Source organism: Mandrillus leucophaeus, unplaced genomic scaffold, assembly GCF_000951045.1.
Source record: "Mandrillus leucophaeus isolate KB7577 unplaced genomic scaffold, Mleu.le_1.0 Scaffold1836, whole genome shotgun sequence".
Taxonomy (NCBI): domain Eukaryota; kingdom Metazoa; phylum Chordata; class Mammalia; order Primates; family Cercopithecidae; genus Mandrillus; species Mandrillus leucophaeus.
This window is the reverse complement of record NW_012101850.1, coordinates 114,115-128,128: the sequence shown is the minus strand read 5'-3', so window position 1 is coordinate 128,128 and position 14,014 is coordinate 114,115. Positions and strand designations below refer to the sequence as shown.

The following is a 14,014-nucleotide window of genomic DNA, read 5'->3' as shown; positions in this document are numbered from 1 at the left end:
CCACCCACCTATCCATCCAACCACCCATCCATCCACCCTCCCATTCATCCACGTACCAGTCATTCATCCAACCATCTGCCCATCCACCTATTCATCCACCCTCCCATCCACTCCCCTACCCACCCAGAAGATACTTATGGAGCATTCTAAGCAGTACTTATGGTTCCCTAGGTCCTTTGAATTACTGGAAAATTCTCCAAAATGTTGGTGAGAGCTAAACTCTATGAGGTTATTTACAGGATGTTTGGCATCCATTATGTTAGTTGATGATGGCTTATTCAGTTCTTCTCTTCATGTCAAGAGTACAGAATAATGAACATGTTTTGGACATTTCTTCTAGGAGGGAAATCTTTGCATTGGTAACTACCTGCGGCTGGTTTATTGCATGCTTCTGAGTATGAAGGGGGTTTACAGAACAGAATGAGACATGCAGGGTCTACTTCTTGAAGTCTGAAAGTCTCTGTCTTTCTGACAGAGGTAACAGATGCCTTGGGCAAGTTGCCTAGACTTCCCGTGTTTGGACTTTCCTATGGAACGTCATCATACATTGAGTGAAAAAAAAACTAGCTGAGAAATTTTATGTACAGTACCCAGGTAAAATATTAAACACATACAGCAATAACATGAATGTTGTGCTGATAATTAATAACTGTTAAAGGTGCAAAGCCACACAGCAATTCTGGAACCATCTTGGGGGAAAGAGGTGGGGAGATGTGAGGAGGTGGACTTTGGCTGGCTCTGTAACAGGTTTTCTTTTTTTTTTTTTTTTTTTTTTTGAGATGGAGTCGTGCTCTGTCACCCTGGCTGAAGTGCAGTGGTGCGATCTTGGCTCACTGCAAGCTCTGCCTCCCAGGTTCACACCATTCTCCTGCCTCAGCCTCCCAAGTAGCTGGGACTACAGGTGCCTGCCACCACGCCCGGCTAATTTTTTGTATTTTCAGTAGAGACAGGGTTTTACCATGTTAGCCAGGATGGTCTCCATCTCCTGACCTCGTGATCCTCCTGCCTCAGCCTCCCAAAGTGCTGGGATTACAGGTGTGAGCCACTGTGCCTGGCCCTAACACATTTTCTTTTTAAGAGTTCTGACGTAAGTATCACAAAATGTTAATAAATGTTAAGTTTGGCAATAGATATAGGCATGTCAATTGTATTTATTTTCCTTTTGTCTATATTGGAACCTCCTCATAAGTAATAATTTAAAATATTTTTTGAGTCCATGGTTCCCCTAGTGCAGAGTAGTTGAAAGTTCTCTTATAATCGCTGCAGATCCATGCAATGATTCCTTCCCTAAACTTTTGGCTCCTTGACCCTTCACATTTCCATGTGATTGAAAAAGCAAAGGCCAGGGATGGGGCATGGTGGCCACACCTGTAACCCCAGCACTTTGGGAGGCCAAGGCAGGAGGGTCACTTGAGCCCAGGAGTTCAAGACCAGCCTGCGAAACGTAGTGACACCCTGTCTCTACAAACAAAAATTTTTATTTTGGAGACAGAGTCTTGCTCTGTCACCAGGCTGGAGTGCAGTGGCATGATCTCGACTCAGTGAAACCGGGGTTCAAGTGATTCTCCTGCCTCAGCCTCCCAATTAGCAGGGACTACAGGCGCATGTAACCACACCCGGCTACTTGTTTTGTATTTTAGTAGAAACGGGGTTTCACCATGTTGGCCAGGATGGTCTTGATCTCCTGACCTCATGATTGGCCCGCCTCAGCCTCCCAAAGTGTCAGGATTACAGGTGTGAGCCACCGTGCCCAGGTAAAATATTTTTTTTTAATTTTTTAATCAGCTGGGTGTGGTGGTGCCCACCTGTGGCCCAGTTACTTGGGAGGCTGAGGTGGGAGGATCACTTGAGCCCAAGAGGTAGAAGCTACAGTGAGCCATGACTGCATCACTGCACAGCCTGGGCAGCAGAGTGAGACCCTGTCCCCTCAAAAAAGAAGAAGAAGAGGAAAAAGAAGAGGAGGAGGAGGAAGAGGAAGAGGAAGAGGAAAATAACAAGAAAAGCCAGGGTCTGACCCTGGATCCGTCACATGTCGACTTTCTTGGGGGAAATAACTTCATAGCCTGTAATTCCTGCTTTCAGGAGCTGACGAGACTTAAGACCACAAGTGACCATTAGCAGCAGCTTTCTGGGGAGGGCGGGACACACCACTCCGGCTGTGAACTGCCTCGGGCAGAGGCTGCCCAGCCCTGTGTCCAGCCCAGTGAGAGGCAGGGGTTCTGGGCCCCCGGGCAGTCTCCAGCCAGGCTGCAGCTCCCTTTCCTCCCCTTTACCTGGAGCCAGCCCTGACTGGCCTGTTTACACGCGGGAGCCCTCACATCACCTCTACTTGGCCCAGATGGGTGCTTCTCAGGACACGACCCTCTGCCCACCTAGGCCCACACCCCTCACACCTCCTCCAGGCACAGAGTCCCAACTGCCCCAGGTGCCGCTGGGAGGAGACCTGGGGAAGGAATGACGAGGGTCCAGGACAGCTGTAGCTGCTTCTTCCTAGACTTCCCTCCTCACATCTGCATTTGAGGAAGATGCCCCAGCAAGGACCCTCCCCTCCAGCTCCAACCTCCCCACCTGCTCTGCCTAGAAGACCAGGTCTTACTCGGGGGAACTGGGACATTATCTTCTCTGTCATAAATAGGTTATTTATGGAGCAGAATGCAGACCCTGCCACCTCTCTCCACTCTGGTGTTGGGATGTTTCCTGCAACCAGGGGCTTCTTCGTGGGGTATGGACCAGTGTGCAAGAGTACCAGGTGTCCAGCACAGACAGTAACATCCCCCCTCAAAGCAGTGCATCCAGCCATCTCACCACATCACTGTAAGGGTTAACAAGCAGCTTCAAACAGAGAGCTGCAGCCTAAAATGCACAAGGCTGGCCATCCAGGGAGATGCATCCGCACGCATGGTGTCCCTCCAGTCACTTGCCTACCTTCGATCTCAGGGTATTTCATGAGAATCAGGAGCCCATATCTCAGAGTGGTGCTGGTGGTCTCTGTCCCCGCAAAGAACAGGTCGGCCACAGTCACGGTGATACCGTCCATTGTGTACAAGCGCTCTGCTCTGTGCTTTTCCTGTGATGCCAGAGACAGACAGGAGGAGAAGGGGCTGCTTGTCTCCTTTCAGCACAGAACCAGCCACCTCCCAGCTCCACAGGGACACAGGAGACAGTGTCCAAGAGGCTCTCCCAGTGGAACTGTGACTTGGAGCTGTGACAGACAGGGTCGTCTCCACCGCACAGCCATGGAAACTGAGGCTCCCTGGAAACCTGCTGAGGGCAGGACAGGGCTCTGTCTCCCTCAACAGCATGAGGGCCACCCTGGGAGAGGCGACATCCCCCTGACCTTGGTCATAGCTCAGGCAGGAGCTAAACGGCTCCTGCTGACCCCTCCTGCTACAGGGCTAGTGTCTGCTGCCATGAGGGGCCAAACTGGTGGAGGAGATGCTCAGATAGTTCCGGGAAATCAGGGTGGGCTCCACATGTTGTTCTTGAGCCACAAGCCACAGGAAAGGACAAGACAAGGACACAAGAAGCTTCTCCAAGCTGGGAAGGAGGCAGGGGATCAGGGTCCTGAGCGGCTGCAGGTGGATGAAGCTGGGGATGGCTGGAAGTCTTGCACCTGTGCACTTGGGGAGTACATGCCCACAAGGAAGGCTGAGGACTTCTCCTCAGACAAAATGCAATTCTCAAAGTCTGTGGACTAGAAAGGGTTGAGCAGCAGGGCCTGGAGAGGGCTAAGGGGCCCACCTACACCACACCAAAGCCCCAGGTCAGCTTGGCAGCCAGGCAGGCTGACTTGCATCCAGTGGTCATGCTGAAGCCAAGAGTGTGTGTGTGAAAGTAAGAGTGTGCTGCGCTGGAAGGCCTGGACACCAGCGAGTGCAGGTCACACTGTAAATCTGAAATCGTGCGCTCCCTGCCCACCCCAGAGAGCCCACATCATGGGAGGGCCGAGCCTACCTTCTCCATTTCCACAAGCAGGCAGTCGGTGAGATCCCGGGGGCGGTTGGGGTCCAGAGATTGAAGGTGCTCCTTCACCCTTTCAGACACATACTCCTTTATTTCAGCCACATTTTTTATGAATTTTCTATGGCTTCCAAGCAAGTAGTGTAGTAAGCTGGGGAAATTATTGTAAAGCTAGAGAGGGAAAAAAATATTTTACTATTTTCTTCTGGATGCAACATAATTCTGTGTGTTAGAACAACAACACATTCACCAAACCTGAATTTGTGGCTGTAATCATTGTTTATTTGGAATATTTTGGGTCAACAGTGTTCTTCCTGGGCACCATTCTCCTCAGCAGTGCACACTGCACGGCAAATGTGCACACACAGGTCAATATGCATCCTGACGTTACGAAACGGGGTGTGTAGGGCCCCAGAGATGTCTCTGGAAGTAATATTTAGGATGTCTAATCAAACACCCTGCGAAGCTATATTCTTTGGCTTTTGCAGTCCTGTCTATCACATATAACCTGAATTTTCCTTCTTTTTCTAATGTAAACTATACAGTTGATGATTGATGAAAGAGGAAAGTGGCTTCACCTGGAGCCAGGGAGTGCTGAGCAGTTTTAAGTTCTCGTTAAACAAATACATCAGTCTCAGAAACTTCTCATCATTGTAGTCAAAATGCTTGCGGAAGAGGATGTCGGCTATGACGTTGCAGGGCGCGCAGCCGATGAGGAAGGTGGGATCGAAAGGCTGGCCTAGAAACAGGCAGTCGGGGCAATCAGAAGATGGGCACAAGGAGACTCCTCCACCGGCTCAGTCACCCGCTGAGGTTCACCAAGGCCTGTGAGAAGGTGCCCTGATAACTGGCGATTTATAAAAGATAGTGAATGTCTGAACCTGTTTGAGTTTCCTTTGCTTTTCAACAGTATTTAGGATACAAGTCACATGTTTAATGGCCACCCTTGCTCCCTGAACTGTGTAGCTGGAAACTAGAGTTCTAAAACACACCATCTCTGGACTCACCTGACCCTCTCCTTGTCCGTAGGTCCCTGTGGTTCAGATGCAGTCTAGGAGTCCCAACCAGGGCTCCCTGCGCCCCTGGTCTGCATGAGGGCTGGGCCCTGCAGCAGATACGCACCTTGGGTCTTCCTGAGCGCTTCCAGCAGGAAGTGGGCCTCCCTCTGGATCCGGCTCTCGTTGCCCTGTTTCCCCATCCCATAGTTCCGGAGGGTGGTCAGGGAAAACCGCCGGATGTCCTTCCAGGTAGGTCCATTATTGAAAATAATTCCTAAGGCAGAGGGGACAGGAGAGGGTTATTCCAAGTACCCATTCTGGGGAGAAGCGGGCTAGAGAGGGCCTGGGAGAGCACAGCAGGGTTTTCAGGGGTGTAAACAAGTGACAGAGGGGACAGAGGGACAGAGAGACAGAGGGACGTCCCAGCCTGGGAGCTGCTAGCACCAGCCACTGGTCAGGTTTTGGGGAGGAGCCTTTCTGGGGCCCTCAGTCTGCACTGTGGTTCCTTCACCACATGTAGCCTCTCCTCGGTACTCTTCTTCATGCTGTCAATTTGCCTTCTTTCTTTTTCCTTTCTGCTGAGTCTTCCCCATGCTACATAAAACCATATATGGCCGCTCCAAGAACACCTCCCACCTCTTTCCTGTCTATCAACAACATCCTTGAAAAGCCATTCTGTTCTCACAGATTTTGAACCCTCATACCACACACACCTCAACTTGCAGCTTTCCGACTCCACAGCAAGTTTCTTCACTAAAATCTGACAGGTTACACAAGTCCCTAACTGTGCAAAGCATCAGAGCTGGGAGAACCAAGAACTGTCCCTTCTGCGCCCTTCTGAGCTGCCAAGACCTGGCCCTGCCCTGTCTCCTCTCCCAAGAGTTGTCTGCTGGATCCTCCTGGGAGTATGAACACATTTGGAATCAATGTATCTAAAGCTAAACTTTTTATTATTTGAAACTGTTCACTTATTCCCACCCTTATCTCAATGAACTATAAACCTTTTTATTTTCTCCCAGATAGGAACCTTGAAATTATCCCTGTTTCCCTGCACACTCCCAGCCACAGCTCATTTACACCTCAGGGGCCCCTTCCCCCTCTCTCCCTCGCTCTCTGTCTTCCTCTTATCCATCATCACTTCCTCGATAAATACATTTTGGGTACCTCCCGCATGTAAGACATCCTGCCAGCTCTGGGCATTCTGCGGTAAACAAGGGTCATGTCCTACGCAGCTTCATTAGCTGATTGACCACTGACCACTCCTAGGAGGCGCCTGCAGGGCGCTCAGAAAGTGCCTGGCAAAGCTGTGCTCACGTGCTCCAGAAGCAAGGCTGTCTGGCCTGAGAGGGGCGGGGCCACATGAGATGAGGTGGGTGGGGCAGGGGTGCAGCTGGACTGAGGGCTTCATCTCATCCTGAAAGGTGTGGAGGAAGGACTGAGGAGACAGGTGGGGCAGGGGGCAGACGTGGTCATGTTGAGTGGAGGGCACCCTGAGATGACCCATTTAGACAGCATTCAACAGGTTAAAAATCTAGATTGGGAACGAAGCTTTCTCCGTTTTATGAACTTTTTCTGAAAGGATGTGTGCAGTTCCCTTGACACGTTGTCACACAGACTGTGCTGTTTTGTGCTAATGAGGAATATTTCCATCATTGTCCCTCAACGGCCAGGTGCAGCCCATGCCCAGGGCTCTGCTACTTTTCCGCCAGTCTGAGCCCTGTGGGTCATGTGAAAATGAAGCTTTAGAGCCCCCAGGCAGAGGCAGCAAAGTCCCCTTGGGCCCGATCTGTGTTGATGTGAGTTCGGCTCCCCGCCCTGCTGCCTCAGACTGTGCCTTGGACCCGTGGGTGGCAGATAAGGGCTCCCCGGAACCAGAACTGAGCTCCTCAACCACAGAACCCCAGGGCCTCCTCCAGTAATGCTCCTCCTGTGTTAACGACAAGGTCTGAGATGGTTAATTTTGTTTTTGGCAACCCCAGAGAAGTAAAACAAACCCACAATGTAAAAGAAGGAAAACCAAATGCCACTAATTGTGATACAACCAGCCCGTTGCCCGCTTCCGGAGACAAGGTTCTGGACGCGGTTCTGGCCCAGGAGGCTGAGCTGGAGCCGGACCCCGCCCTCAGCCAGCCCGCGCCCCGCAGAGCGCACGCCAAGAGCGCGAACACCAGCGCCTACTCTGTGCTGACGGCCTTCTTTATCAGTTCGTTTAATTTTCAGATTTGTTGGCCCATTCAATGTTCACAATGTTCAGGAATGTAGACTGGACAACTAAGTAGGGCAAGAGCGCGAGCTCACCATGTAAAAATCCCACACAGCATGGCAAAGGTTTTCTGGAGCCTCGTCATCAAAGCTGACTCAGGAGGAACTAGAGGCTTCCATGTGGGACACGTGTTATTTCTAATCTACTTTGAAACCGAGGGGCAGGGAGGGAGGAAGGAGAAAGCAGCAGCAGGCCAGGTCTGCAAGCAGGAAGAGGGGAGCCGGCCGGCAGCCCCGCCTTGCTGGGGTCTGAAGCCAGGAGGCTGGGAGAATGCTCAGATAAAGACGAGCCAGACCTCCAGACCCCAACCTTCCTCTCCCTGGAGAGGGAACAGGCCGCTTTCTGGATTTGCTGAACTCGGGGCTCTGGAGACAGGAAATGTGGAGGAGACAGCAGAGGTGAGGCTGGGAGATGGAATTTCAGTGGGTCTCTTCCCCCTTCCCGGTCTCAGGACATCCCCCCAGCGGGACATCAGAGGCTCCCTCTCTGGAGGTCACCAGCTGCAGCTGAGCAAAGCCCCGAGGCGCGCAGTGTCCGCAGCTTCCGACGCCTCAGCGTGGGTGAGGGGACCTCGGTGGACGAAGCCACCTGTGCCCAGGCGGTTGAACAGGAGGCGAAAGCTCTCCCAGGAGGAGCCTGCGGGCCCAGAGGCGGAGCGGTGGGGGTGCGGGAGGCGACTCCTGCTCAGAAGCAGCCCCGCCCATCCCTGTGAACTCGCCCCGTGACTGAGAGGCCGGACTCCTGGGCGACTCAGTGCGCCTCGCGCCGCAGGAAACGCGCGGGGGCCATCGCCCGAATCCCGATATCATCCTTCGGAGGCTGTTACTGTAACACTACTGTTAGTTTAGTATTTGGCCATCGCCGACGTGGCTGGCGCCCGTAACTGTCCCGGGGCGTGGTATGCGCCCCCGGTCCCGTGCCACGGATGCGGACTCACCCCTGTCCCTGTGCGCGTGGAACGCGGGGATGTCGCCTCTGCCCGAGAACTCGTCCTTGTGGTCCAGCAGCACTTCCCTCACCGCCTTGTAGCCGTGCACAACCACCACGCGCCGCGAGCCCACGTACAGCGTGAACACCGGCCCGAAGCGCTGGGCCAGCTGCGGAGACCCGAGGCTGGAAGTCAGGCCCGCGGCCCGGCGAGGAGGTGCGGGGCTCTAAGCCACACCCCTGCCAGGCGGGTATTGCTGTTGCTCTAGAGAACCCAGAGGGACGTGGGGAAAGGCTGCCTTTGTCCAGCCCGAGGTGGGGGAGACCCTCCCCACAAGAGGCTGCTGCCTCTGCAGGGCGCGCGGGGGGCTCCAGCTGCCCCGCACCCCACCCGCCTGGATTCGGGCAACTCCGCGGACTCCGGCTCAAGTCCCTTCCCTAAGGCGCGCCCACCAACCACCCCGTTGCCCGCTTCTGGAGTCGAGGTTCTGGACCCGGTTCTGGCGCGGGAGCCCGAGCTTGAGCCAGGGCCCCCCGCCCGCCGCCAGCCGGCGCCCCGCAGAGCGCACGCCCAAGAGCGCGAACACCCGCGCCTGCTCCATGCTGAGGGCGTTCTTTATCAGTTCATTTAACGTTTAGATTTGTTGGCTCATTCAGTGTTCACAACAGTCGTAGGCGGCAGGTACTGGTGTCACATGGGCTGACCCAACACTTCACGTTTCATCTCCTGCTTTGGCAAACACAGGCTGACGCACAGCGGGTGCGGATCTGGCTGCCAGCGCGGTTATCCCGGCCTCGCAGCAGCCCGGCCTCGCCGGCCTCCCCATCATCAGTCCCAGGAAGAGGCACAGGCGGGGGCCTCCAGGGCCTGGCACTTGGGCTCCGGGCTCCAGCTGCACCGCAAGCGACACATTTTGAGTGTCGCTCCAGGATGCTATCAATTCAGTTAACTCACAACAGGCTGGTATTGAACAACCACAATTTGTCTGCAAAGCAGTTGAATACACACACACAAGATCCATTTTTTGAATTATTCTCCCTAAAATCAACACTATTTCTCTTACCTGGGTGAAGGACTTGGGAATATTCTTCAATTCCAACTGGAAGAGGTTCCCGATGATGGGAAGTGGGACAGGGCCTGGGGGCAGATTCCAGCTGCTGTGCACCTGCCTCCAGATGGACACCAGCAGGAGGACGGCCACCCACACCAACAGGGCCACGCTGACTCCAAGGGCAGACATGGTGCCGCTGGGGTCCCGCTGCCAGCCTGGGAGGACAATCCTGTGGAAACGCAGGGCTTTTTATAATGTGTTTTGAGAAGGTGGGTGACCCACCAACCAATGCCCTCTTCCCTCTTGTGTAGCCCAAATTATTAGTTTATTATTAGCTGCTGTTGGCCATCCTTTCGAAGGCTGATTCCCGCAGTGGTGGCCCCCAGGGTTTCCAGTCAGTGACCTGGTGAGGGCGAAGCTGGGCCATGTCAACACTCTGGTTGCTAGCACCTGTTGCTGTGCCAGCAAACACATCCAGGGACATGTTGCCAACCCATAGTTAAGAATGTGGGGTGAGGGACTGTCCTGCCCTTTGGCACTAGTTGGACAAAGGGGAACTCCAGCTGTATTGCCATGAATTTGTTTGGAGTAGGGTTTAATGTAATACAACATCAGCCACATGCCAACCCCCTCTAGACAGGGTACCGGCCCTCCTGGTGCAACAGCCTCTTGATGTCTGATGAGGAGGTTTGTCTGAGTAGCCCTCAGTAGTATCTGAATCACCACATGAGTGGTGCCACATGAGTGGGGCCAGAAGGAAAATTCAACATCAGAATTCTATTCCACTTTCTCAAATTAACTGGAAAATTCCATGAAAGAAAAATAAAAGGAAAGAAAGAGTCGACCAATTCTGAGAAAGTTAATCTCTGTTTTTATTTTTTAAAAGGGTTTATATTCTGGCTGTAGAAAACTAAGAAAAAATTATTCTTTGGAATTATTCCACATTTAAGTTCTTAAAAAATTACAGTAGGGTTTTATTGGATTTGTTTTACATTAGGGTAAATTTGGAAGACGATTTTAAAGATATCTTGTCTTTGTTGATCCCGGGACACAGTAGAGCTCCACATTGACTAGTTTCTTCTTTCATGTATTAATTATTTTCTTCATACAGGCCCTCTTCCACCTTCTATGAATGTAGTCTGCAGGTAATTTGTGGAGCTTTTTGTGTGTGTGTGGTTAGAATGAAGAGAATATTTTTCATTCAGTCTTCTAACTGGCAATATATAGAAGTTCTTAATTCATAGGTTGCAATTTTATACTTTTATATAAGCAATGAATATGTATAATAGAAAATATGATGAGAAATGAAGAAAATAAAAGTCATTTACAATCCAACCAAATGACTTGTGGATTTTGAGTTATGCCATTCTATACTTGTATTTATACAAAAATGAGACTCCATACTATATATTGCATTGTAACCCAGTTTTTCTCTTCACAATTTATTAGCCACATGAGCAAGTCATTGGTTGTGCTGCACCTAACACTGCACCTCTCCTGAACTAAGAAGGAGCATTGGCCTCAGGCAGACGCTTCAGGAGCCTTTGCCTCCCTCTGGTTTTTTGCACCCCTCAAGGTAAGAACTGACAATGGAGAACTAGACTGGCTCATGGGTGAATTAGCATACCCTCTCCTCCTGTCTTTCCTTTCCAGTGGCCAGAGTGAGGTGGCAGGGACAATTTCCTAGGCAGAAACTGAGCTGTCCAGACCCCTGCACCCTGTTCTCCTGTTGTGGGCCCAGCCAGGCCTGGCCGAGACAGACAGCCATTGGGTTCCACAAGTTTCCTTGCTTACTGGTTCCTTCTCCTAGTGCTTGACAGGGGCAGAGTCAGCTCCCCGCAGACTGAAATTGAAGCCTTGGCTTTGGTGGGGTGAGAACAGGAAGCATCATGGTGGAGACTCACAGCAGGCCTCTGGCTCCCCTGGGCTGAGGACAGCCTCATCTGTGCAGCTTACCTGAGTGTGCACATCACACGTGGGACCCGCGTGCCCTGGAGAATCTGTGCCTCACAGGGATGCAGCTGTGGTCTGAGTCCTCTGGCCATAATACTGTTAGATGCCCAACCAACATCAAATTTTAAATACAGGAACATGTTGTTTGAAAATAATGACATTTCTGTGTACTTCTTTTCAGAAGTCAGTGCTTTTATTTGTTTTGCATCTATCCCGTTGGCAGGACATTCTAGGACAAGGTTAAATAATCAGGATGACAGAGTGCGTGTGCCTGTGCCTGTGCCTGTAGCAGGGAGTTCTTCAGGCTTCCGTCACGTCTGCTGTTGGCTGGGTATGGCAAAGAGGTGACTGTATTGGGACAATTTTCTTCTTTCTCTAGATAACTAAGAGTGTTTTTCAGGGATGAGATTTGGGTTAATGAAATGTCTTTTTGATTGAGACAATCCTGTGACTTTTCTCCGTAGACCTGCTAGTATGATGCCAGATGAAAACACTGTCTCACAATGCACCATAAAAGTACCATGAACTTTTATATTGTATCATAAAAGTACCTCATAGTTCCACATCACAACCAACTCCTTCATGGAGTGATACTCTTTTAACACTCTAAGGATTCAACTTGTTAATAGTATTTTTAGCAATTTTGCATTTATAACCGCAAATAAAATCGGGCTATAGTTTTTGTGTTATATTAGGTTCTCGCATAAAAACTGCACTATTCCAGAAACCACTGAAAAACCCCTGTCTTCTCTGTGCCTGGAGATACTTTATATTGTAGGGGAATTGTCTGTGCTTCAAAATTTTAATAGAACTCACTAGTAAAGCAATATAGAGAAGATTTATTGGAATTAAATAATTGTTTATAAAGATTAGAAAGATAATTTTAATTGGAAAAGTAAAATATCTACTTTTAACAAATGCAGACAACATGGAAGTGGGTGAAGTGAAAACTGAGAGTCCCAAATTCACCCTACAAAGGCAGCTTCCATATTTTCAGCCCCATTCAGATGGAAAAATTCTGCTAATTCTTTTTATTATTTGTAGTTTTAATTTTATACCTACTAAAACACTTTTTTGCACTTACTTTAATTCTGTGTATAATGTGGATTTGAGTTACTAGTGTTCTTTGACTTTGACCCGAGAGACTTCCTTTAGTATTTCTTATGACAGGCTTATGAATTCTCTCGGTGTTGTTTATCCAAGAATGTCTTAATTTCTCTTTCTTTTTGACATTTGTGCTTAGCCAAAAGGCTAAGATATATTTTAAATTTTAATTAATTAATTAATAGGGGAGGGTATTAGAAAACCTGCTAGACAAATTCTAAAGAGTTGTAATACTTCTGTCTTTTTGGAAGCATGTTTTCTGGATACAGAAATCTTGGTTGGCAGTGTTTTCCTTCAGTGCCCTGACTGTGTCATCTCACTGCCTGCTGGCCCCATGGCTTCTGGTCAACAGGTGCTGTTATTTTATCGAGGGCTGATTTACCTGATGACTCATTTCAGTTTCAGGTGAACAGGTTCTATTATTTTAACGAGGGCTGATTTACCTGATGACTCATTTTGCTCTTGCTGCTTCCAGGACTCCCACTTTCCCTTTGATTGTTTGACTACAGTGTGTGCAGGTATGGCTCTCCTTTCATCTATTCTATTTTGAGAATAAATGAATAAATGACAATAAACAAATATTCATTTATTAAGCTTTTGGAGATATAGATGGATCTTTTTCATCAAATTTGGGGAATTTACACCCATTATTTCTTCAAATAGTATTTGTGTCCCCTTATTTTTCTCTTTCTGTGATTCCCACTGTGCCTGTGTAGATCCTCTTGATGACGCCCCAAAGGTCTCTGAGGCTCCATTCATTTTTCAACAATTTTGCTGGTGTTCACATCGCCATTCTGGAGGAACAGATTTTCAGAGCTTCTTATCCTGCCATTCTGAAAGTGCTTCTCTTGTCTATCCTATTCATTAGGAAAATAAGAGCTTTCCAAGAAACTTCCAGAAAATCTGAGATTTTTTAAATTATTGGTTAGAATGTCACCACTCCTCTGTGCAAGAGAGGCTGGAAAGTGCAAAGACTTTCTAAGCAAATGCGTCAAAATGTTAAAGGAATTAGGAATGGGATTGATTACTAATCAATAGCGTGTACCATACTATGGTTAAAAGTATTCTGTGTATATTTCCAGACTTTAAAAACAATTTATATAAACATACACACACATACTACATTTTGTGAGGATTTCACAATTTGTCTATTTTGAGTTGATGAACAATTCAAATGGTTTCCCCAACTATTTATGTTACAAAAGGTGCCACAATGGTACCTGTAGATGTATCTTTGTTCAGACATGCACGTATCTCTGTAAGTCAGTTTTGTAGGACTGGGACGGTTACGTCACTAGATGTGTGGACTTACGATGTTAATAGGTATATAAAACTGCTTCCTGCAAATGTTGAAACACTTGAAACCCCCCACAGTAGTATGGGAGTGCCAATTTCTACACATCTTCTCCAACACTGGATACTGTCAGTCACTGATAACTGAAAATTCATATGTCATTACTTTAATTTGCATTTCTCTGGTCAATAAAGAAATAGAGTATCTTTTCATCTATTGATTTTTTATCTGAATTTCTTTTTTAATTAAACTTCCTTCCCTTTTCATATTGGGGTTTTACATATCTCCTCTCAGATTTTCAGGACTCTTTGTCTATCAAATAAATAGTAGTTGTTTTTACGTTTTATGGTTTGGAAGTTCCTCCCAGTCTCTTGTTTGATTTTCATGTGTAAGTTAGATTTTTATACAGTTAAAATGTTCAGACTTTTCCTTTACGGCCTTTGGAATTTAGACAATGTTTTCT

The 14,014-nt window shown here is 48.9% G+C and overlaps 1 protein-coding gene across 1 annotated transcript in view; it reads right to left on the bottom strand.

Moving 5' to 3' along the window:
• The window catches only part of LOC105538035 (cytochrome P450 2E1), a 15,668-nt gene extending 2,379 nt beyond the window's left edge, over positions 1-13,289 (bottom strand). Inside the window, exons 1-7 of the mRNA XM_011977764.1 lie at positions 13,286-13,289; positions 9,213-9,396; positions 8,159-8,318; positions 5,083-5,232; positions 4,539-4,699; positions 3,955-4,131; positions 2,926-3,067 (exon numbers count right to left, since the gene is read on the bottom strand). Coding sequence (XP_011833154.1) covers positions 2,926-3,067; positions 3,955-4,131; positions 4,539-4,699; positions 5,083-5,232; positions 8,159-8,318; positions 9,213-9,389 — 967 coding nt within the window. The 5' untranslated portion in view covers positions 9,390-9,396; positions 13,286-13,289. The remainder of the gene's footprint in view (positions 1-2,925; positions 3,068-3,954; positions 4,132-4,538; positions 4,700-5,082; positions 5,233-8,158; positions 8,319-9,212; positions 9,397-13,285) is intronic.
• Between the last annotated feature and the right edge of the window lie 725 nt (positions 13,290-14,014).